Source organism: Mobula hypostoma, chromosome 26, assembly GCF_963921235.1.
Source record: "Mobula hypostoma chromosome 26, sMobHyp1.1, whole genome shotgun sequence".
Lineage (NCBI taxonomy): Eukaryota > Metazoa > Chordata > Chondrichthyes > Myliobatiformes > Myliobatidae > Mobula > Mobula hypostoma.
This window is the reverse complement of record NC_086122.1, coordinates 28361860-28384445: the sequence shown is the minus strand read 5'-3', so window position 1 is coordinate 28384445 and position 22586 is coordinate 28361860. Positions and strand designations below refer to the sequence as shown.

General features: G+C 38.4%; 1 protein-coding gene across 1 annotated transcript in view; it reads right to left on the bottom strand.

The window, feature by feature from the left end:
* Positions 1-74: 74 nt before the first annotated feature.
* Positions 75-22586, bottom strand: part of adprs (ADP-ribosylserine hydrolase) — a 34364-nt gene continuing 11852 nt past the window's right edge. The window contains exons 3-6 of the mRNA XM_063033731.1: positions 16139-16346; positions 10706-10890; positions 3338-3432; positions 75-2421 (exon numbers count right to left, since the gene is read on the bottom strand). Coding sequence (XP_062889801.1) covers positions 2105-2421; positions 3338-3432; positions 10706-10890; positions 16139-16346 — 805 coding nt within the window. The 3' untranslated portion in view covers positions 75-2104. The remainder of the gene's footprint in view (positions 2422-3337; positions 3433-10705; positions 10891-16138; positions 16347-22586) is intronic.

Here is a 22586-nt window from a genome sequence, read left to right as displayed (position 1 = left end):
GACCTGATATAGTAAAGTCAGCAACACTTAAGTCAAGATAAAACATTTAAAAACAAACATTTTTATTATCTTGAAACATTTCAAAGTTAGTGTCATAGAATGGGGGGCTAATATATAGAATATATATAAATTTAGTGTATTTTAAACAAAACAAATATCTACATTTATGCATTCTTAATACAGTTGTTGACAGCAAATAGAATTGCACACATTTCTATTTCTCTAGAATTTAACACAAAATCAATCATGAATGACATGCATTCCCTTCTTCCTATTACTTTTAAACTTTACAAATATTTAATTCCATCAATCATGCTTTGGGAAAGCATTAAACTTTTAAAGTATTTACAAATAAAGAAAACAAGTTTGTCCATTCTCTTGACCTCAGGACATGCTGCAGTGCTTACAGTCAAGTGAAGTACTTTTGGAGCATATTTACTATCATTTGTACAGAGCAAGCTCCCAGAAACTGCTACAAGATAATGTCAATGTAATCTGTTTTAATAGTGCTGCAGGGGAAAAATGAGAACTTTTTGTCTCCTGACGCAACCATGAGCCCCTTCCTTCTCACCTCATGTGGCCTCAACAGTGGAATAAATTCTCTCTTTTCTGGAATATCAACTTTGATTTCTTATTTAAGTACAAATGTAGGTAAAAGCGAATCCTTTTACCTGGTGAATACTGGGCAAGCATACTTCCAATCTTTCAATAAGCTACTTTCTATTTGCATAAATAATTTTACTTCAATGCAATAAAACTTCATAAATCTGATATGTTCAGGTCTTGTAGTGTGAGACCAGATTTTCTGGACTTTTACAATCTATTTTTTTTTATTAATCCCTCAATAACTTCCAATATACTTTTCTTTTTTATAAAATAGTTCACTGATGTGTTGCTATCAGGGGCAGGGGGATCGGGACTCTGTCTAGCAGAAAGTGCAAGCATTACCTAGGATGAACCAGATACCCAAACCATCAAGATTACTGATTGGTCAGACAGTGGATTATTAGAGTTTACTGAAATACTGACAAATATATGATGAACTAGGCTATACACGTTTATTCACCAAATTAATAAACAGCTAAATCTTTCAACGTACAGAGTCAGTCAATAAAGTTAATCAGACAAGAGCCTAAAAATTACTAAAAGCCTTCCAAATAAAATCTAAACAGGTATCATATTTAAATGCACCTTGTTTAGGTTGCCGTTAAACACAGCATTTAGATTTGGGCATTAATATCAATGGGAGGAGATGCTTTGACAAAAAAAAAAGGCAAGGGAAACTGATTTTTCAGTTTGGGTGGAGAGACAGGACATCATACACCAAGTGTGTTCCCAACAGTGAGTTAATTTCATAAAGCATAAGGATGCTTACACTAGTTCAGATTATTAAAATTACTGGTTGTTTAGGACATGGGATGCCCTACCAGAAACAACAGTGGATGCATGGTCCAAACATCAAGATAGCTGAAAGGAAAAGCAGCCTATGTCTGGTTGTCATTCATGTGGCTTGGCTAATGCAAAACTGTGCTGGTTTTAGCTACTGAGTACATGCAGCCTTGTACCCTTCCAACACAGAGGGCAGGCAATCTCTGAATCCCAAATTAACATTAATTAGAAAAGTCCAATATGTAAATTTGGTAGCACAGTAGTTAATGTCAACAGTGAGGCATTCTGTTGTGTTTAGGGAGCAAACACACGACTGAAAATTTAAAGAGAACACTTAAGCAGTGAAGGATTCGCAAAACTACTGTCCCGGAAGAAGCAGCAATATTCTCTATGATTGAGGCACCAAACAGTGCAATACATCCCTTATTTATTAAAGCAATAAACTAATTAATTTAGATAAAACTAAATCTACAATTCATAACTCCTAATCTCAGGCTTGGGTCGGTATAGAAAGCAGTAATTACAATTGAAGCATCTTTGAAAACCTCAAATGTTAAAGTCAAATTAACTACTGAAATGTTACCTAAACAACTTTGATTGCTCAAATGAGAAAATAATCAGCGGGATTCAGAAATGACTTATCTTCTCAAACCTACATTTTTCATCTGAGATTTTGTATTTTTGTTTTTGCTGACAACACATCTTAAAATTAATTTTATCCATTTGTCTTTAAGGAGGAGGCTAAGCGACTGCAATAAATCTCACACAGTTTTTCCCCAAAATAATCCGCATCTTTATACGCTTCACAGCTTCTCTGCCAAGACTGTCGAATGTGATCTTTGCCATAATAAGCCCCGGCAATTGCACCTGCCATTGTGGCAATCGTATCAGTGTCACCGCCCAGTGAAATGCTGTAGATTATTGTCCTTTCAAGCCCGTTGTACTTTTCTGGAATTTCTGGATCAGGATTGATGCACCTCAGGAAGGAATAAATTGCCGTTGGCACTGATTCAAAAGCTGCAATTCCATTTCCTGAAAACAAAAGTTACACAGGCTCAGTACTCACAAATGGTATCTATAAAAGGTACAATGCACTGCAGAATACATTCAAGTGGTGCACTGGCTTGAGAACTACTGCAGAGACAACACAAGACTCTGCTGGAACGCCTGGCTACCAGCCTAAAAATACAGGCAAAGTAAAAATTCTCATGTGGACTGATGAAGGAAAGAAAAAAGATTATTAGGTGCAGACAAGAAAAAAAAAGTGCTTTTAGCTATATTTTAATGCTCAGTGAAGGGCAAATCATTTTAAAGATGTCAATAGAATTGCAGATACCCAAAGGATATTGCATTACAACTTAAAAGGTTAAAGTAACACCAATACGCTGCACGATTTCCCCTACTGTGCTTTCACAGCAAGGTGAAAGCTCCAGCATATATTTTGGGAAAAATATGGCAAGATTTGTCCAGCATCTCATCAATATAAAAATAATTGTGAACAGTAGTCTCACAAAGAAAGGTTTCCATGTGAGTATTTTTTTTGTACAAAAAGCTATTTAAAATGGTCAGAAAATGAAACAAACCAATTAAATGGAGGTTGAGCAACTGCTGCTGATAAGGACCACACAAATCTAAATCATGCCATTTCTTGAGTAAACAGGAATAACTCTGAATCAGAATGTCATGAAGATGACTCACTGCTTTTGAGACATGTAGAAAATAAAAGCTGGACAATAATTACAAGTCTCAAAGCATTAAAATAGAGCCAAAAGAAAAGTCAAAATGCAGATCGGCAGAGAGCAGCTGTTTTTTTCACTTCAGATTATTACTGTTTCCCTTTCCTTCCAATACGCAAAGATAAAACATACTTTTAAGTTAATATATTAGAAAATTAATAAAACTAGAGGTAAGCACACACATTTATAGACTACAGAAATAGTACTCTTACCCAATTCATTAATGACCTCTTCCTTTGAAACATCTGTTCGTGACAAAAAATCTTTCATTTTCCTCAGTCTATTGCAAAAGGGAAGCTCTTGAAAACTGAGGAGAAAATGGGAATAAAGTGTTTGTTGAGGGATCCAAACAGGACAAATACAAACAACAGAAAATCTGCAGGGGCAAATACCTTTTTAGTTTTTTTTAGATCAACTATTCTGAAGTATTATATTGCACTTACACAGAAACAACTGCGGCCATCTCAACAGTAATAGATATTGTGTATTAGTTCCTAATAGTTATCAACTGAGGAATTCATCTGCCATTTTCTTATGAATTTGAATGAACAAAATCGGCACAAACACAGCACAAATAATAGATTATGTTCATACACTACTTCAGACAATTACATCCTCCAAAATTCCATTTTCATTGTAACAATTGAGATACCCTCAAATTCTTCATAATTCATAACGTGAAGTAATGAAATTGTTTTGTTTTCACTCCCAGCTGCTTCTGGCATCCCCAAGCCTGAATGCATGAAACTGTGGTGGTAAACAGTTATAAATTGTCTTACTGCTCATTTCTCACCAACTATTAGTGACAAAAATCACTGCTTTTTAAAGACAAACACATGCAACTGATGCTATTTAAAAACGGATTGCTCTAAGCAAGGTGTAGTATATGAAAGCCACGCAAGCGGCTGATGCTAGTTAAGACATACAAGAGTATAGTGGCCTCAGACCACCAAAGCCAGTATTTGCTCTCAGTGAAAGACAAATCTCAAAAGCCTGTGGGCCCAAAAGTCCAGAACAACTGTCCATTAGTTTCTTTGTAATAAAACTCAATCTTTAATAGAATATATTCAGTATACAATATTTTCTTTTGCAGGAATTCATAGGTTTTACCCCCAAAGTGATTAAAACAACAGATTATCACATTAAGATCCATTGTTGACACTGCACTGTGTAAACAGATGTCTTTCTTAAACTATTTTCACAGAAGAAAATATAAACAGGATGTTTTAAGAAATAACTCCAAGGGTACTTCAGAACCTCAACCCTGAAACATAAAATTACAGTACATTCTATTCTAAACATTGCTTATTTCAAAGCTGAATTTCTGTGATTCACAGTTTTAATTATTTTTAAAGTCACTAGAAGTAATTTCACTAAGGAATTTCCTAAGAACTATTTTCTTAAATGAAAATAATCACAAATTATGTGCACAGAATCCCTGCCACTAATTCTGTTTAAAAGCCCATTTGGAGACAATCCTTCACTATCCAAATTGTGAAAATTTCTCTTGTGCATAAGAACAATCCATCATACAAGTAATGACAGATGCAATTCAAGTTGCACTCCAATAAATACTTGATTACTTTTAGTGATAGTGGTGTGCATAATTTACTTATTATTAATTGAGTGTACAAACTCCTTACAGGCAGCTGCAGGAATTGAACCCACGTCATCTGCACTGTAAAGAGTTGTGTTAACCATTACCCTACCATGCCGCCCCAAAATAATCTTCTCATTGCAAAATGCATATTTGGATACAAACTACAAGTGTGTATTTCACTTTTCTTCCAAGCTAAGAATGTGGTTATCCCACAGCAACAATTAACAAACATGTTCTATGCATGTTCAAGGAGCAATCAACAACAGGATTGAACAATCTCCCTCAGATCTCGCAGATATTCACAAAGACCATTGCAGCTCAAATTGAAGCAAATGGCTTGCTCAGATTTTTCAAAAGAATCACACTAAAATTAAAACAACAAGAAAACAGCTGTGGCATCACATTTACAGACTGAAAACACAAGTCACAGTTTATTAAAAGCATTTGTAGCTAAACAAAAAAAAATAGAATTTTAAATCTTCTCTTGCTTTGTTGTCCTCACCCAATAATCTTGTCACTTAGATTTCATAATCCCCTGGATTACATTAGAAACATTCATTTAAATACATGGTTTGGAGATCTCATCTCAGAAAAATATTTGAATAAAGCAATATTGTTCCTACTAAGCTTGTAAAGACAGCTCATTTTAACAGCTATCTATTCTATTAAAAGAAATAATATAGTTGCAGCTATATAGGACCCTGGTCAGACCCCACTTGGGAGTACTGTGCTCAATTCTGGTCACCTCACTACAGGAAGGATGTGGAAACCATAGAAAGGGTGCAGAGGAGATTTACAAGGATGTTGCCTGGATTGGGGACCATGCCTTATGAGAATAGGTTGAGTGAACTCGGCCTTTTCTCCTTGGAGTGTCGGAGGATGAGAGATGACCTGATGGAGGTGTATAAGATGATGAGAGGCATTGATCGTGTGGATAGTCAGAGGCTTTTTCCCAGGGCGAAAATGGCTGCCACAACAGGGCACAGGTTTAAAGTGCTTGGAAGTAGGTACAGAGGAGATATCAGGGGTAAGTATTTTTTAATGCAGAGAGTGGTGAGTGCATGGAATGGGCTGCCAGCAACGGTGATGGAGGTGGATACAATAGGGTCTTTTAAGAGACTTTTGGATAGGTACATGGAGCTTAAGAGGGCTATGGGTAACCCTAGTAATTTCTAAGGTAGGGACATGTTGGGCACAACTTTGTGGGCCGAAGGGCCTGTATTGTGCTGTAGGCTTTCTGTTTTCTAAGTTTTAATTGTGAAAACTGGATTTTGCAGTAAAATTCACAATGGATTATGACAGTATTCACATTACACCTTGAATGCTGAAAAACAAGTTACGAGGTCCAATTCCACCAAAAGTCTAAGCCAAGATTTCATATACACCGAAAACCAGTTTTAATCCAATAGATTCAAAGAATTAAACAAGTGACCACAAAGTAAACATACTTATTCTTTTCCTTGAAATTCTTTCAGCACCAATTCTGGCATGTACTGGAAAAGCTGTAAATAAATCAAGTTGGGTTGGCAGTAAAAAGAGGAATTTTTTTTTAAGTTAACGTTGTGGCGCAAGTTCAAGAATGATTAGAACTTTTTCCTTGAAGCATAATTTACACTCCCATCCCTAGAGGAGCAACACTATTCCGCCTTTTCAAACTGAGAAAATCATATTCAGCAAACTAATTAAAAGTTAATAAGTTCAATGGTTTAATTTGAATTTGCGGCATGAATAGCAATTTAAAAAGGCTTGCATTCAACCTATACATGTTCTGAATTACCGCCTTTAAGAACCCACCTATATAACTCCGTTTCTGATTTCTATGTAAATTTATAGGTCGCCAGCTCCATACTACTGGAGAGAATGATGGTCTTCTCAACAAATTCCTTTTAATAGCAGATTGCATAGGTCTCCAAGAAGAGCATATTCAGTGCTGAAGGCAATTTGCAATTTACATATAGAAGAATTGAGAGAGACTACAGCATGGAAGTGGTAGAATTCATACAAAACCAAACTAATCCTTCTGGTCACCAGTAAATACAACCAGTGCCAAGCACATAGAAAATTGGGCCTAGAAGTCATAGAAGTCAATTACTACACTCAGCAACTATGGCTTAATGGTTTGCTTTAACATTTACTTTTAATAACCTCAAGCTTATTTTCATGCTCCTAAACCTTTTTGCCCTGGAGGAACCCTTGAAATAATTTTCAGGTCTCAGGGAACCCTGGCATAAAAATTATATCTATAGTTCACAGTACAATAGTGTGATCAGTAAGCTGCAGATAAAATAATCTAAAAAGTATCAATTCTCTTTTGAGTACAGAATTTTTGAGCCAACTTTTCTTAAAAAGTTAGTTAAGCTTGGCTGTATGGGTCCTAGTGCCCTTCCCCGGTCAACATCGGTGGCGTGGAGAGGGGAGACTTGCAGCATGGGCAACTGCCGGTCTTCCATACAACCTTGCCCAGGTCTCAGCCATTATTGAAGACCAATGGACAACCGAAGAAGCTTGGCTAACCTTTCTTGAAAATAAGGTTCTTTCCCTTTCATAATTTTCAAAAACTCATAAGGCAAACGTAATAAATTTCTGTTAAGTAACTGGCTTAAGCCAAAATGGGATTTAACTTTTCTAAAGGTAAGCTCGGTAGATTCAATTTAAATAAAGGTTGTAAATTGATTTTAACTAATGTTATTTACAACATGAAAACTTACTGACAAATTTATTGAATAGTAAAGTTACTAAAAACCATAAGCCAAAGCAACATGAATAAAAAAAAATATAGCCCAGGACTCAATTCTATACAAGACTGTTGAAACATTTTTTTCTTACTAAGTGACATGATCAGTTTGTTCACTCCCATAAGTCAGTTGGCAACACACAAGGAGAAGTTGGGGGAGGTAATTCAGGAGGGAGAGGCTGACATCACAGCCCAAGTTGGGCAAGTTCATTCAATGCTCGGAAAATGCACTTCACGCTCATCAGCCCACTGTCCTTCTCTCTGCGCATACAGCGCTCACCAATTATCAATAACCTGCCTTACCTCACATCAAAAACTGAGAATTGACTCAACCAAATAAACATGTTCCTACTGCGCACTACCATACTGGCATAGAGGCTGCCTAGATGCTGTAGTCTGTCTCTCACTGCTCACCACTGACAGCGCCAACATCGCACATCGCGTGAAGTTCAAGCTATGCTTTTTTTTTAAATCACGATCTCTCGTGGAACCCCAGCTGAGAAGCTCTGCTCCTAGATGGCTTGGTTAAAAGGCAGCCACCGCGTTAATAATAAGTCAACTCAATACAAATTCCTCATGAATTAAACAAAAAACACTGAAATCAATGTGAGACAAATTAAACATCAAGTTTATTTTTTTTTAAAAATAGGGCAATAAAAATCAGATGTGGACCCATAAACAAAGGACATGCTAACTAATATCAATGCATTGCACACTACAGTTATTTTAGTATTGCAATACACTTGTATCCTTGCCCCCAAATTGACTTTTTTTTTAAAATAATGCCTATATCACCTTGGGACTACATTGATGCTCTCTGTTCTACTACAAATGCCAGTCTTCTTCCTAGTCAGAAATACAAAGAAAGGGGTGTCCTGGAAACTCAGGGCATCAAAAGTATTATGCACGGTTACAATAGTTTCCTTTGCGTTTATTGCACACAAAACCCCCTTTTACCAGGGTGCCACTGAAGATGCAGCTCATTAGCCCCTCACTAACAGCTGATGGACTCAGCGATGAGAAAATCACCCTTCTCAAACTCCATACTTCTAGGGTCAGTATGACTTGGGTCCCACCAAAACCGGAAAGTCAGGATGTCTCAACCACCCAAACCAAGAACTGTGCAAATACTGTAAAAACTGCCCTCGTGCAATTAGCTGTCAGCAAGAAATAACAGATCATACACTGCATACAATTATAAAGTATATTTACAGATTTCAGCTTTATCAGTTAGTAGGAAAAAGAAAAGAAAGTGCCCATTACAGTTAACCCAGTCCAGAAGTACACACAAGCTGGAGCTCATCTTGAAGTTGCCTTTAACTCACGCGCTGGACCCACCGTCTGCGTGAAAGCCCAAACCACCTTCCAACTGTCGCTCGAAATATATCTCAATTAAAACTGCGTTGGGCACGTGGCCAAGTGATTAAGGTGTTCGTCTAGTGATTTGAAGGTCACTAGATTGAGCCTCAGCTGTGGCAGCGTGTTTGTGTCCTTGAGCAAGGCACTTAATCAATCTGTGCGAGGAGTGGTGCCCCACACAGACTTCCAGTCTGCACCTTGTAAGGCATGAAAATGCCCGATGCAGGTCTCTCATGGTCTGAGTCAACGTTCCCTCGCCCCCCCCCCCCCCAAAAAACGGACTCGGCCACGGGAGTATTTGTCCTTCCTCCTTGAAGCCATTCATCCGCACAAAGCACCTTGTGCAACAGGGACAGCACCCTCAGATATCTTCCCTCCTGTCTTCTCCTAGCTCCTGCCAAAAAAAGACCCTGACCCACACCAGCATTTGTCACAAAAACCTCTCCACTCAGCTTTCTCCAGAACCTTCTCCCAACTCCACCATCCTGATTCGCTGACACAACATTCCTAAGTTGAACAACATAGCCCCTTATCTTTAGCTCAAACCCAAACATGCTAAAAGCAGAACAGATTGCTCTTACAGAACTGCTAAGATTAAAAGCAGTCCCATGCTATCTTACAGCATAGGAGTAAAATTCTTACTTCGGGTGTTACACACATTATGTTCAATTCTTAATATCCTCCCCCAAATTGGCATGAAACTAGCTAAGACAATTTGCTCAATGGGGGGGGGGGGGCGGGGGGGGTGAAATCAGTGGATAAAGCAGACCTGCTGAAGGCAAAAAAAACTGAAATATGCATGACCTGTTTACATAAAACGTTGTCAGATTTCTTTTAAGTGACTTGATTAAAATTAGCCATTTTAGGGCCAGCTGGTGGCGCAATGACATCAGCACCAGACCCTGGAACGGAGGTTCTCGGGTTCGAATCCAGTCGGGTCTGCTCCCGAGTATGCTTTCCATCCGTGCCAGGTTGAGTGTCGAGATGGCAACTCGACCTTGTAAAATAAAGGGAAAGAATACTGCAAAAATGTCTGTAGAGTGGCGCGCCACACAGTCTCTCTCTCTCTCTCTCTCTCGCTCCACGCCTTGTAAAAGCACGAAGAAGACATCATCGTGCACACGCACAGACACGCAGATGCACACGCCAAAAAAATGATTAGCCATTTTAGTAACATTTAGGGCATTCTTAACTGCAGTTTCTTTTTGGTGATGGTGGGTCCAATTTTCCTAAATGATAGTCTTCCAATCAAAACATTTGGAGTTTAAAAGAGTAACTCCATAGTGATGCTAAGTACTTAGATTTATATTCCAAGGTTTAATTCTTTCTTCATGCAAAGTTGGGCATCTCCTATTGCAAGGTAAGGTAGTGCTGCTGTAACCAACAAAAGTCTTCCAGAGTAGGCTAAAGATGACATCAGTAAGCTTTTCCACAGTGTGGTAAATATAGTTGGAAACAGAAGGACACACACACACACTTTTCCTTTGAATTCTAATACCCAGTTCAAAACCTGGACTTAGAATTGGGAACATGGTAGCAGAGGACTCAGAAGACAAAGAAAACAGAAGCAGAGCAAAAACCTAAAACTATTACAAGTTAGATGTTTATATGATTCATCCTGAAAGTTCAAATTTCTTAGCTGACAGAGAACTGGAAGTTAACCAACTTTTACTATAGTTAATTCCAGTTTTTGACAGCTGATCGATTTCTGCCACAAATCAGAAACACTTTCATGACAAAACTGAATATTTTAATTTTTTAGCATTGTTCTTCTAACATCTACTCACAAGGCCAACCCTAGTTTATATGCACAAGATCATTAGAATTTCTTATATGACACTACCAGAGAAATGAAGTGGTGCCACAAGGGGCCGCCCTAGTACTTACTCTTTTGCATCTGAAAGAGATTTCTCATCATTCTCGATCAACTGCATTTCCCCAATGAGATGATCTAAGTACTTGTCCTCCTTCAACTCCCCCTGCAAGGCGTGATGGACAGCAAGGGCCTGCAGAATAGCTCCATTGTAGCCCAGTGAGGATGCATGTGTAACTTCTGCATTTTTCTTTGCAAACTGTCCCATAACAAAACAAAATATTATTGTAGAAGATAACCCTTAATTGATAAAGACTAAATCTTAAAGATGAAAACTTTTCACTTTTATCTTTTCCTGAAAAGTAAAAATGAATGTCAGATACAAGGCTTTTATGGGACATACTAAAATTATCAATATGTAATTTCTTTACTTTGGAATATATTGTTTGAAATTACAAATTTCACTGGGGAGGAGGTACAGGAGCTGGAAGACTCACACTCAAATGTTTTAAGGATAGCTTCTTCCCCTCTGCTATCTTGCTTCGAGTCAGATGGTGGTGCGCTCGGACACAGTAGCCTCTCTGGGTCTAACTAAAAGGTGTAATTGGTTGTTCTTTATATCTTTGTTACCATACGAAGACACTGCTGGCTATCAAGAATGTTAAGTTCTGCAGGTCTACTCCACTAGCAAGCTGATTTGATAGCGGCAGAGCTGGACTTGTTGCACACAGGGAAGAAGGTGGCAGAGGTGACGCGTGATCTGAAAAATGGTGCGAGTAATTGTCTTAGACCTTGTTGGATATTGGTAATGTGGAATACTGAAATTTCAATTCAGTGGTGAGACCAATGATGGTGGAGCCATGAGGCCTCAATCGTAGCCTGCTATGGGAAAATGAGGAGCTGAGAAATAGGAGCTACAGGGAAGTGGTTACCCTTAAGTTGCAGGAGACAGGTAAATGAGTGACTGTCAGGAGAGGGTAAGGGAATAAGTAGCCAGTGCAGAGTACCCCTGTGGCCATTCCCCTCAATAATAAATGTACCACTTTGGATACTATTGGGTTGGGGGGGGGGGGTGATCAACCAGGTGAAAGCTGTAGTGACCTAATCACTGGAACTCAGTCTGTTTCTCTGGCTCAGAGGGAAGGGAGGAGAAGAGGGGTGCAGTGGTAATAAGGGATTCCATAATAAGAACAGACAGCAGATTCTGCGGAGATGAAAGAGATAGCCAGATGGTACGTTACCTGCCAGATGCCAGGGTCAGGGATGTCTCAGATAGGGTCCACAGCATTCTAAAGGGAAAAGGTGAACAGCTGGAAGTTGTGGCACATATTGGTACCAATGACAATGTAGGTAGGAAAAGGGGGGAGGTCCTGACGAGAGAATAAAGAGAGCTAAATAGAAAGCTAAAAAGCAGGACCTCCAGACTACCTGGAGTGCTGCCTGTGCCACGGCCAGTGAAAGAAAGAAAAAGATAATTTGGCAGATGATTGCGTGGCTGAGGAATTGGTGCAGCAGCAGTAAAGTGCAATGCATAAAATTACTACAGTACTGTGCAAATGTCTTAGGCACACTAGCTATATACATGTCCCTAAGACTTTTGCATAGTATTATAGGATCAGAAGATGTAGAATCCTTATGGACAGAGTAAGGGTAAAAAAGACCTTAATGGGAACTATATACAGGCCTCTGAACAGTGGCCATGATGTGGGCTACAAAGTACAATGGGAAATAGAGAAAATAGGCAAAAAAGGCAACTTCACGATCGTCATGGGGAATTTCAATATGCAAGTAGTTTGAAAAATTCATGTTGGTGCTGGATCCCAAGACAGGGAGCAGAGAATGCCTACAAGGTGGCTTTTTAAGAGCAGCTTGTGGATGAGCCCAATAGAGGAACGGCAATTCTGGTTTGAGCATTCTGTAATGACCCAGATTTGATTAGAGAGCTTAAGGTAAAGGTACCCTCAGGAGACAGTGATCATAATATGACAGAATTCACTCTGCTTTTTAAGGAGAAGCTAAAATTTGATGTACCGGTACTACAGTGGAGTAAAAGGAATTACAGAGGCATGGGAGAGGAGCTGACCAAAGCTGATTGGAAGAGGACACTAGCAGGGATGACAGCAGAACAGCAATGGCTGGAGTTTCTGGGTGCAATTCAAAAAAGTACAGGATAGATACAACCCAAAGATAGAGAAATAGTCTAACAGAGTATAACGCAACCTCGGCTGAAAAGTCAAAGACAGTTCAAAAGCAAAAGAGAGGGCATATAGTATAGCAAAAATTATAGGGGATTGCGAAGCTTTTAAGAACCAATAGAAGGTAGCTAAAAAAGCCATAAAGAGAAAAGGTAAAATATGAAGGCAAGCTAGCCAAAAATACAAAAGAGGATACAATTTATTTCCGGAAAAAAGTAAAAGAGAGATAAGAATGGATATCAGGCCACTGGAAAGGTAGTAATGGAAGACAAAGAAATGGTGGATAAACTTATTAAGTATTTTGCATCAGCCTTCACTGTGGAAGACACTAACAGATGCTAGAAATGCGATAGTGTCAGGAGACAGAAGCAAGAGTCTTTGCTATTACAAAGGAGAAAGTGCTTGGGAAGCTGATGGATCTGAAGGTAGGTAAGTCACCTGGACCAGATGGACTACACGACAGTATTCTGAAAGAAGAAACTGAAGAAACTGTGGAAGCATTAGTAATGAGTTTTCAAGAATCACTAGACTCTGGAATGGTTCGAGGACTTGAAAATTGCAAATGTCACTCCACTCTTTAAGAAGAAAGGAAGCAGAAGAAAGGAAATCGTAGGGCTATGGGTAACCCTAGTTATTTCTAAGGTAGGGACATGTTCCGTACAACTTTGTGGGTCAAACGGCCTGTATTGTGCTGTAGGGTTTCTATGTTTCTATGCCACATAGCCTGACTTCAGTTTGGGGAAAATGGAGGAGTCTATTATTAAAGATAACGTTTCAGGGTACTTGGAGGCACATGATAAAGTAGACCAAAGTCAGCGTGGTTTCCTTGAAGGGAAAATCTTGCCTAATAAATCTGTTGTAATACTTTGAGGGAATAACCAAAAGGATACACAGAGTTAATGAATGGTGTTTATTTAGATTTTCAGAAGGTCTTTGACAAGTGCCACATGAGGCTACTTAACAAGATAAGAGCCCATGATATTATAGCAAAGATACTAACATGGATTGAAGACTATCAGGAGACAGTCTTCTGATCTGAAAAAGGAGGAGTCTTCTGAAAGAAAGGAGGCCTTTTCTGTTTGGCTGCGAGTGACAAATGGTGCGCCGCAGAGGTCAGTGCAGGGACTGATTCTTTTTATGCTACATATCCATGATTTGAATGACAGAATTGATGGCTTTCTAGCAAAGTTTGTGGATGATACAAAGATAGGAGGAGGAGCAGGTAGCGTTGAGGAAGCAGGGGGTTGATTGGGAGAAAAGCAAAGAAGTGGCAGATGGAAGGGCATGATCATGCACTTTGGTGGAAGGAATAAAAACATGGGCTATTTTCTAAATGGAGAGAAAATTCAAAAATGAGAGGTGCAAAGGGGCATGGGAGTCCTCGTGCAAGATTCCCGAAAGATTAACTTGCAGGTTGAGTCAGTGATATGGAAAACAAGTTAACGTTAGCATTCGTTTCAAGAGGACTAGAACAGAAAAGCAAGGATATAATGCTGAGGCTTTATAAGGTACTGGCAAGACTGCATTTGGAGTATTGTGAACAGTTTTGTGGCCCTTATCTAATAAAAGATGTGCTGGCATTAGAGAGGGTCCAGAGGTGGTTCATGAGAATGATCCCAGGAATGAAAAATTTAGCATTTGATGACTCTGGGCCTGTAATCACCAGAGCTTAGAAGAATGAGGAGGGATCTCATTGAAACCTATCTAACATTAAAAGACCCACATAGAGTGAATGTGAAAACGATGTGCTGCAAGTCTAACACCAGAGGGCACAGCCTCAGAATAGAGGGACATGCATTTAGAACAGAGATGAGGAGAAATTTCTTTAGCCAGAGAGTGGTGAATCTGTGGAATTTATTGCCACAGACAGCTGTGCAGGTCAAATCACTGGGTGTATTTAAGGCAGAGATTGATAGGTTCTTGATTAATCAGGGCATCAAAGTTTACAAGGAGTAGGCAGGAGAATGGGTAGGGAGCAATATAAACCAGCCAATATAAATGATCCTATGGAAATGGAGGTGCCACCCAGAGGGGCAAACACCAGTGGTGGTGTAGTGCGCCATCCACGCTGCATTGAGGACTGGTCCCTCCTGTTGGCACTGCCTTCCAGAGTTTGCTGAGTGGAGGACCAGCTGGATTGCATTCGTCTGCAGATGCACTTTGTTTAAAAAAAAGCACATGAAGATCGGACTGCTGTGGGCATGTTCTTGCCAACATCCCATGCACCATCAATCTACAGGACATGACACCAAGGGGTTTGGACAATCTTTTTTGTGTGACTGCATGTTCAATGCCATCTTACATTTGTGGTACATGTGCCTTGTGTGGCATAGGACTGCTGGTGCTGTGTTTTGCACCTTGGCCTTGAAGGAATGCTGTTTCATTTGCCTGTATCCATGGGTATTCATGTATGGTTCAATGAGAATTAAACTAGAACCTGAACTATTTTTGTGTCTTACTGCAGTCGTTTCAAGTACCTATTTACTTTGATCAAAACAACAAATTAATGAAGTACTTACACCTCATTTTCCAAGAAGCAATATAACACTAACACTTCACTATTTGTGAAGAGATTTACAACACACTAATGAGCTTTCCTCTCAAGTGTTTTGTAGCCTCCCAGCAACACATTCTCATCCACAGCAATTATCCAGGAAATTCAGTCATACAAATAACTCCTAGGCTTACATCTCATACAAATGCCATACGTAGTATATAATGCAAAACAACTTAAATTTTAAAAATGCAACTGAGAAGTTATATTTCAAAAAAACGTTCTGGCAATAAAGACATTTTGAAGGAATGGCTCACTTGTTCTGGCACAGTGCTAACTTGACTGCTATTAGACCCATAACCCAAAAGCTCCATCTTAGATGCATATTTTGGACACTTCAAAAATGTAAGTACCATCAAACTTACCATAAGAAACGCCCCTGAAATTCACAAATACAGATTAATACTGACAGATGAAAAACAGCGTATCATTAGCACAAAATCATTTTTTAAAAGACCAGCTGAAGGAGCTGCTCCAATTGTTGATGCTACAGGATGTATTTCATTTTCCTAGTGGGTTGATTGCTAAACTTATGTGGTCAATAAGCTCAAGTACATTATAGTAAACACAGTTTTAATCTGAACAACTGTGAAAGAAGGGCAAATGTTGGTAGAGAATAATAATCACAAAATACACACATGATGAATTATTCTGCAGGGCTAGAGGACAGGAAGAATTGCAAGTGGAAAAAAGGAAGAAGAATCAAAAATAAAGTTCTGTTACTTAAAAGTAAACGATCTAAGATCTATCAATCTGACCTTTATAACATCGTGAATATCAGGATATGCCAGTGCAATAGGAGCAATCCTCATGGCACCTCCATTTCCATAGGAGCCCTTTCCCTTGAACTGTTCCCTTGCTGGTTTAAAAACATCATTACAGTTTGAGCCAAGAAGTTTCTTAAATACACGAACGACACCACTTCCATACCCACGGTGCGGATGTATTTTATATTCTTCAGCAAACCTAAGAGGTTGAATAACACAGAAAGAAAGGTTTTATTGGTGTCAAACACATTGCCAAAGACAATTGTGTTATAATTTTTTTTTAAATCATTATATAAATTTCATCCAATTATGAGATGGGCATGAAATCTTTTCAGCTTAGTCAAATTATCTTGCATTTAGAAATGTAGACTCACATATCAATTTGTTCCATTTTTGCCACTGTTGACTTCAGTTCACCATCACACCAGTAATTCTGTAGAGCTTCCATTAATGTTCCAAAGTAAATTAGCTATGTCTCCCAAGTTGACATATGCAAATTTTGATACTTTTTCCAAGCTAGTATCCAAATTGATGAAGGACATCACTTGCCCCAGAATTCACTGATTCCCGTTCTCAACCATTCAGAAACTGATCTTCATATTGTTTTATTTCATCGAACTCTCTCATGACTATATTGTGTATATCATGTCAAAGGGTTGCTTAAAGTCTATACAACAGAACATCTGTACTTTAAATTTCAGAACCTGTTCTAAAATCATGTGCATTTTTGACGTCTTAGCATCCTTGACTCAATGTGAAGCTATTCAGCAAAAGCAGCATTTACCCATTACGTGAACAGGTAATTCCATTCAGATATCTTGTTCATAAGGCCATTCCAGCCTGTACCAGCTCTTCACTGGACCAATGACTGATCCTGTGCCTCAATTCCTTCCTGATGTTTGATTTCCATGTCCTCCAATTCCCTTAGCGGCAAAATTCTTTCAATCTCGGCTTAAACAGTCACAGTGACTGGGCATACAGAACCTTACAAAATACACAATTCCAAACTTTTACAGCCCTATGCATAAAGAAATCTTAGTCCTAAATAGTTAACGCAATGGATGTGTGGGGGGCGGGGGTGTGCGCGCGTGCATTTACGCTTGACAGAATTAACTTTTTCAAAACACCACTCATTGATGTTGTACTTTCAAGTGTGTTCATAGTTTATTCAACTTTACCTTAAGTAATTAGGTTGAATAATATAATATAATGAAATAAACTGGGTTTCAAAGTAATTTTTTTCATCCATTATTGACTTGGGGACTTGTGAAAAGCCAACTTTTTAAAAAGCCAAGGAAGATGCTTTCCAGAAATTAAAATCCCAAAACTAGGCAAGAACTTCTAGAGTTACTTTTCAGCAATATTATTTCCATACTTGGGAAAAACATCTGCTTTTCTATCCTATGAAAGTGAATAAAACTATTTTCTTCCAGCTACCACAATATTATGTTAAATATAAACAAAATTAATTTGTCCAGACTTGTGTGAAATGTTGAGAATTTCTATTTCAACTACTCTTTTAAGCAAATTACATGATTTTGTATATAATGTCCACCAATTCAAATTTGAGATTTTTCCAAGAATAATTATACTTTTTGAAATTCATGCCACTGCTAATTATTTAACCAAATATAGAATAAACAGACTATAAAATGGCTGGTAAATGCTGAGTCATTTCTTCCTCACAGACATGGATCTAAAAATTTTCTCTGTTCATTACAGATTACTCACCATCCTTTTCAGCTACTTCAGGGTTCAATTTTCTTCCAATATTGTTATTTTTCATGACTTAAAATACTTACTAATTTTTTTAACAAATTTTTGATTAATGAATTCATTTTGCAGGAGTCACAAGGTAATTTTGCCAATTTGTTTCATAGTGACATGCTTTAAAATATTTTTCTATTCCTTTCATTGCTTTTCTATTTCCCCACCTTCTCCTTGTTTTAAAATGAATCTTGGTTTTTACCCCAGTTATTCATTGAAGAGTAGCTTTCTTCCTTAAGATGACTTTTTTGTGTATACTTATGAAAAGAATTTAACAGAACTGTTAAAAGTCCTGCATATTGTATCTAATTTTATCCTAATAACAGCACAGCTCTCATTGACAGTGCTCTCTGAACTCTTCTTTCCCCCCTTTAAAGATAAATCTTGAGCAATATCAGAGCAGATCTGTTAAAAAGCTGCATACCTACATTTAGTTTTTCAAATTAATCTGCTTTCTACTCTAATAAATCATAGCTGTATTCTAAATACTTATATTCCTTAATTGCTTAAAATCTACCCATCTCAGTTTCAAATAAAATCAAATACCAAGCCTCCACAGCTCTCTGGGTTAAATTCCAAAGGTTCACTATCCTTTGAAAGAACTTCTCTTCATCTTGATCCTGAATGGCCTTTATTTTGAATTGTGCCATCCCAACTGTAAATCCCTCATTATAGGGAAGCATCCTCCTCATATCTGAAATACTGCAGATGTCAATGGTGTCTGTGCTAACTGCATTCCAATATTAGCCAAATCCATATAATACTCATGATTCATGTTTAGCAATAAATATTTTATGTTACAGAATATATTAAATAATAACAATGGGTCATACACTTATGTGCTTAATTAGGTGCTCTATACCACGGAGTATTATTTTATATAACCCAAGGGAATCTTGCACAAATTAAGTTCACATGGCACTTTTGAAGCCTGCCCACTCAACTGGGTGGCAGGGTGTAGATACGTCTCTACCAAAGGAGATGCACGACACTCCATCCCTCCACTAGCCTGCAGGTCACCCTTAGTCAAGGTATAGCACCTGCTCAGCTCCCCGATCGGGGTAACATGAAGCCATGGGAGCAGGTGGTGAATGGTCGTGTGAGCAGCTGGTCCATATCACAAGTCCTGGTTATGCGACCAGTGACACCAGGCAATCTCTGAAGAATATTGATAATGGCTGGGGACTCCTGTCCTGTAAATTCACTGCCCAGTAGGCAATGGCAAATCACTTCTATAGAAAAATTAGCCAAGAACAATCACCCAAGTTATAAGACGTGGCACAAAATGATGATGAATCCACTCAAAAATGAGGTTCTGGAGGTGTGGGCAGGAAGAAAACAGACTATGCACTATACTATCCTTCATAAATATTAAAGCTAACTGATACTACACTACTTTAGCCACTAGTTTTATTCTTGTTTGCAAACTATCCAAACAAATGTTATAATAATACAAGACATCTTATAAGCAAAGGTTGTAGCTAATTCCTTGCAAAAGCATGTTTTCAAACAGGCAACAATTTTCTGATTTCACTAATGTAATTTATTAGGCAAAGCAAGTCAGCTTCAATAAAATTCATCACTTAAGGAAACAATCAACACCACTTGAGCCATGGAACAAAACTAAATTGATAAGAAGCACAAAGGGAGGGGGGGGGAGAAAAAGAAAAGCTGGGTCAAGTGCATATTATTTTCTGTTGTATCAAAAGCTATTTTGAAGGGACGGCATCCAGCATGAATGAAATGTGGAAAATTGAAGGTGCCATCAAGCACAGGAGTGAAGACGAGGAGTTTTGTGGGGTGGAAATTGAGGAATTTAAGGTTGGATAAGAATATGTGGTTGTCTTCAATCTTCAAGCTGATCATGGAATAATCAGTAGATTGGCTGAGTATGGCACACAGTAAAGCACTGATGATTAAGTAATGCCTACTTGAAAGATCAAAGTTGGGAGTTTGCCAGAACTCTGAGGTAGAAAGTCTTTGATTAGTTCAACAAAAGGATCTTATAGACAGAGACACAGATTTCAGGGGAGCTGGGACAATTCAGATGAAATATAGGAGTTAACCAGCATGAGAAATAACCTGGCCCAAAGACTGACAGAACAGGAAAAAGAACCTTCAATAAGGATATCAACTTGTATCATGGTCAAGGCCAAACAATTTGAGTACTTCAATGGAAGCTTGAGAAAAAGAAGAATACATCATTTGTGTTGTTAACTTTGTAATAATTTAGTTTTAGTAACTAAGCAAAAGAATCATTAAAAACAAATTCAGAACATTCTTCCAATTCACTCAAAATGACCTCTAAGGTAGTTATTAGGTTACCTTTGCTTGTGTAATATAAATCACTACCTGTCTCCTAAGCAGTATGCCCCATGTACAATAGTTAATCACTGCCTAACTAAGAATACTAGAACCTAGTTTTAAAAAGTAGGCTATGATCAGGGATCTCCAACGAAGTCCTCAGAGACCTGTCATTTATCTGCATTGAGACCTGTCATTTATCTGCATAGCATTGAGACCTTAAAAAAAGGTGCAAATACTGATTTAACACTGGTGAATTTTCATTCTAACTACATATTCCAAATATAAATCCACTTCCAAATATAGTGATAGAAAAAAGTTGGTTAAAGTATCTAAAGACTAATTAATTCAAGGGGGAATAAAGCTCTGATGAAGGTAGCAGAACAAATTTGGAAAATGGATTTCACTGCAGATAAATGACAGATCATCCATTCAAGATCTAAAGCAGTTGTGTGTTCAAAATGATAAAAAGCTAGAAGAGCTGAGAGATGCAAAAAAAAATGCAGGTATCCAATGTCATGGATCATAAAAATATCAAGGTATGGAAAATGAATAAAGGCTAATAGAAGTTGAATCTTTTGATATGAAGTTGGCTGTTTGAAGGACCAAGGAGTAAAATTTATACTATAGCCATACAATGCGCTGGTTAACCTACACAAATATAGAAGCCAATATGGCCACCAGGTCCAATGAGGGGTTTTGCAGGAAACAAAACTTGCAAGAAAATAAAAGATTCACACACAAAACTCTGGAGGAACTCAGGTCAGGCAGCATCTACGTAAATGAATAAACAGTCAACACTTCTGCCCGAGACCCTTCATCGGGACTGGAAAGGAAGAGAAGAAGTCAGAATAAGAAGGTTGGGTGGGGGGAAGAGGAAGAAGTACAACATGGCAGGAGAGGGAGTGAAGTAAAGAGCTAGGAAGTTGATTGGTGGAAGAGGTAAGTGGTGGAGATGAGGGAATCTGATAGACGACATAAGACCATAGAAGAAAGGGAAGGGGGAGGAGCACCAGCAGGAGGTGATGGGCAGGCAAGAAGAGAAGGTGTAAGAGGGAAACACAAATGGGGAACAGAGGAGAGGAGGGAAGGTAATTACTGGAAGTTCTAGAAATCGATGTTTATGCCATCAAGTTGGAGACTACCCATATATTCCATCTGGCTCCTCCATCATTTTGTGTGTGTTGCTTTGGATTTCCAGCTTCTGCTGATTTTCTTGTGTTTGTGACAAAACATCAAATTATCAAAATGACGCCTGCATTCCAATTATTAAATTATGAGGAGAGGTTATTATATATTTTGGAGTTTGTAAAATTAATGGACGACTCAGCTAGAACCTCAAGATATTTTGAGAAACCGACAGGGCAGATAACCAGATATTCCTCCCCGATAGGGAAACTTTAGACCTAGGGGAATGTATCTGAAAACCTTTTGCCAGATATATCAGAAATGAAGTTGTGATGCATTCAAAAACTATTAGAATCTTTTAAGAGTCCACTGAAACTGAATCTGAAATTGACAGATTTAAATATAACAAGGGACATGGGACAAAAGGAGTTTACGGAATGACCTCACAGATCAGCCACTATTGCGATGGAAGGATTTACAAGTTTGAGGGACTATGTGGCTCCACTATTTGCTCCTTCCACTGCACAAAATTGTATGTTATTGTGCTGAAATAGCAGACTTTGGGAAGCCAGCAAACTAAAGGAGCTAACCCAGACCTCAAAGTAGCTTAGTGAACATTTTCAGATCGACTTCCTGAGACAGGAAAACATGTTGGCTGTTTGTATTCAGTACACACTAAATACAGGAAGAATTAAAGAGTTTTGCTTCAAATCGATGAGTATTCATAAAGGTAAAAAATATTTTTATTAAGAAGAAGATCTAATAACCTTACTAAATTTTTCTCTGGAGCGTTGAAAGATGAGGGGTGATCTGATAAGAGTGGACAGAGAGCATCTTTTCCTCAGGATAGAAATGTCTAACACCAGACGGCATACATTGAAGGTGAGGGGGGATAGGTTCAAAGAGGACGTGGGAAGTTTACTCAGAGAGTGGTGGACGCCCGGAATGGTGGTAGAGGCAAATACATGACAGACGTTTAGATAGGCACATGAATACAAGGAAGGTGAAGGGATATGGACATTTTGCAGGTAGGAGGAATTCATTTCGGTTTTTTTTTAATTTAATTTTTAGCTGGTTCAGCACAACATTGTGGGCTGAAGAGTCTGCTCCTGTGCTGTGCTATGTTCTAAATAGACACGTTAACAAAATGTTGAGAACTGTACTGGGTCAAGCACACACAGTAAACAGGGGAGTTTAAAAACATTATCTGTTACTCACAGGTTTTCAACATCATTACAGA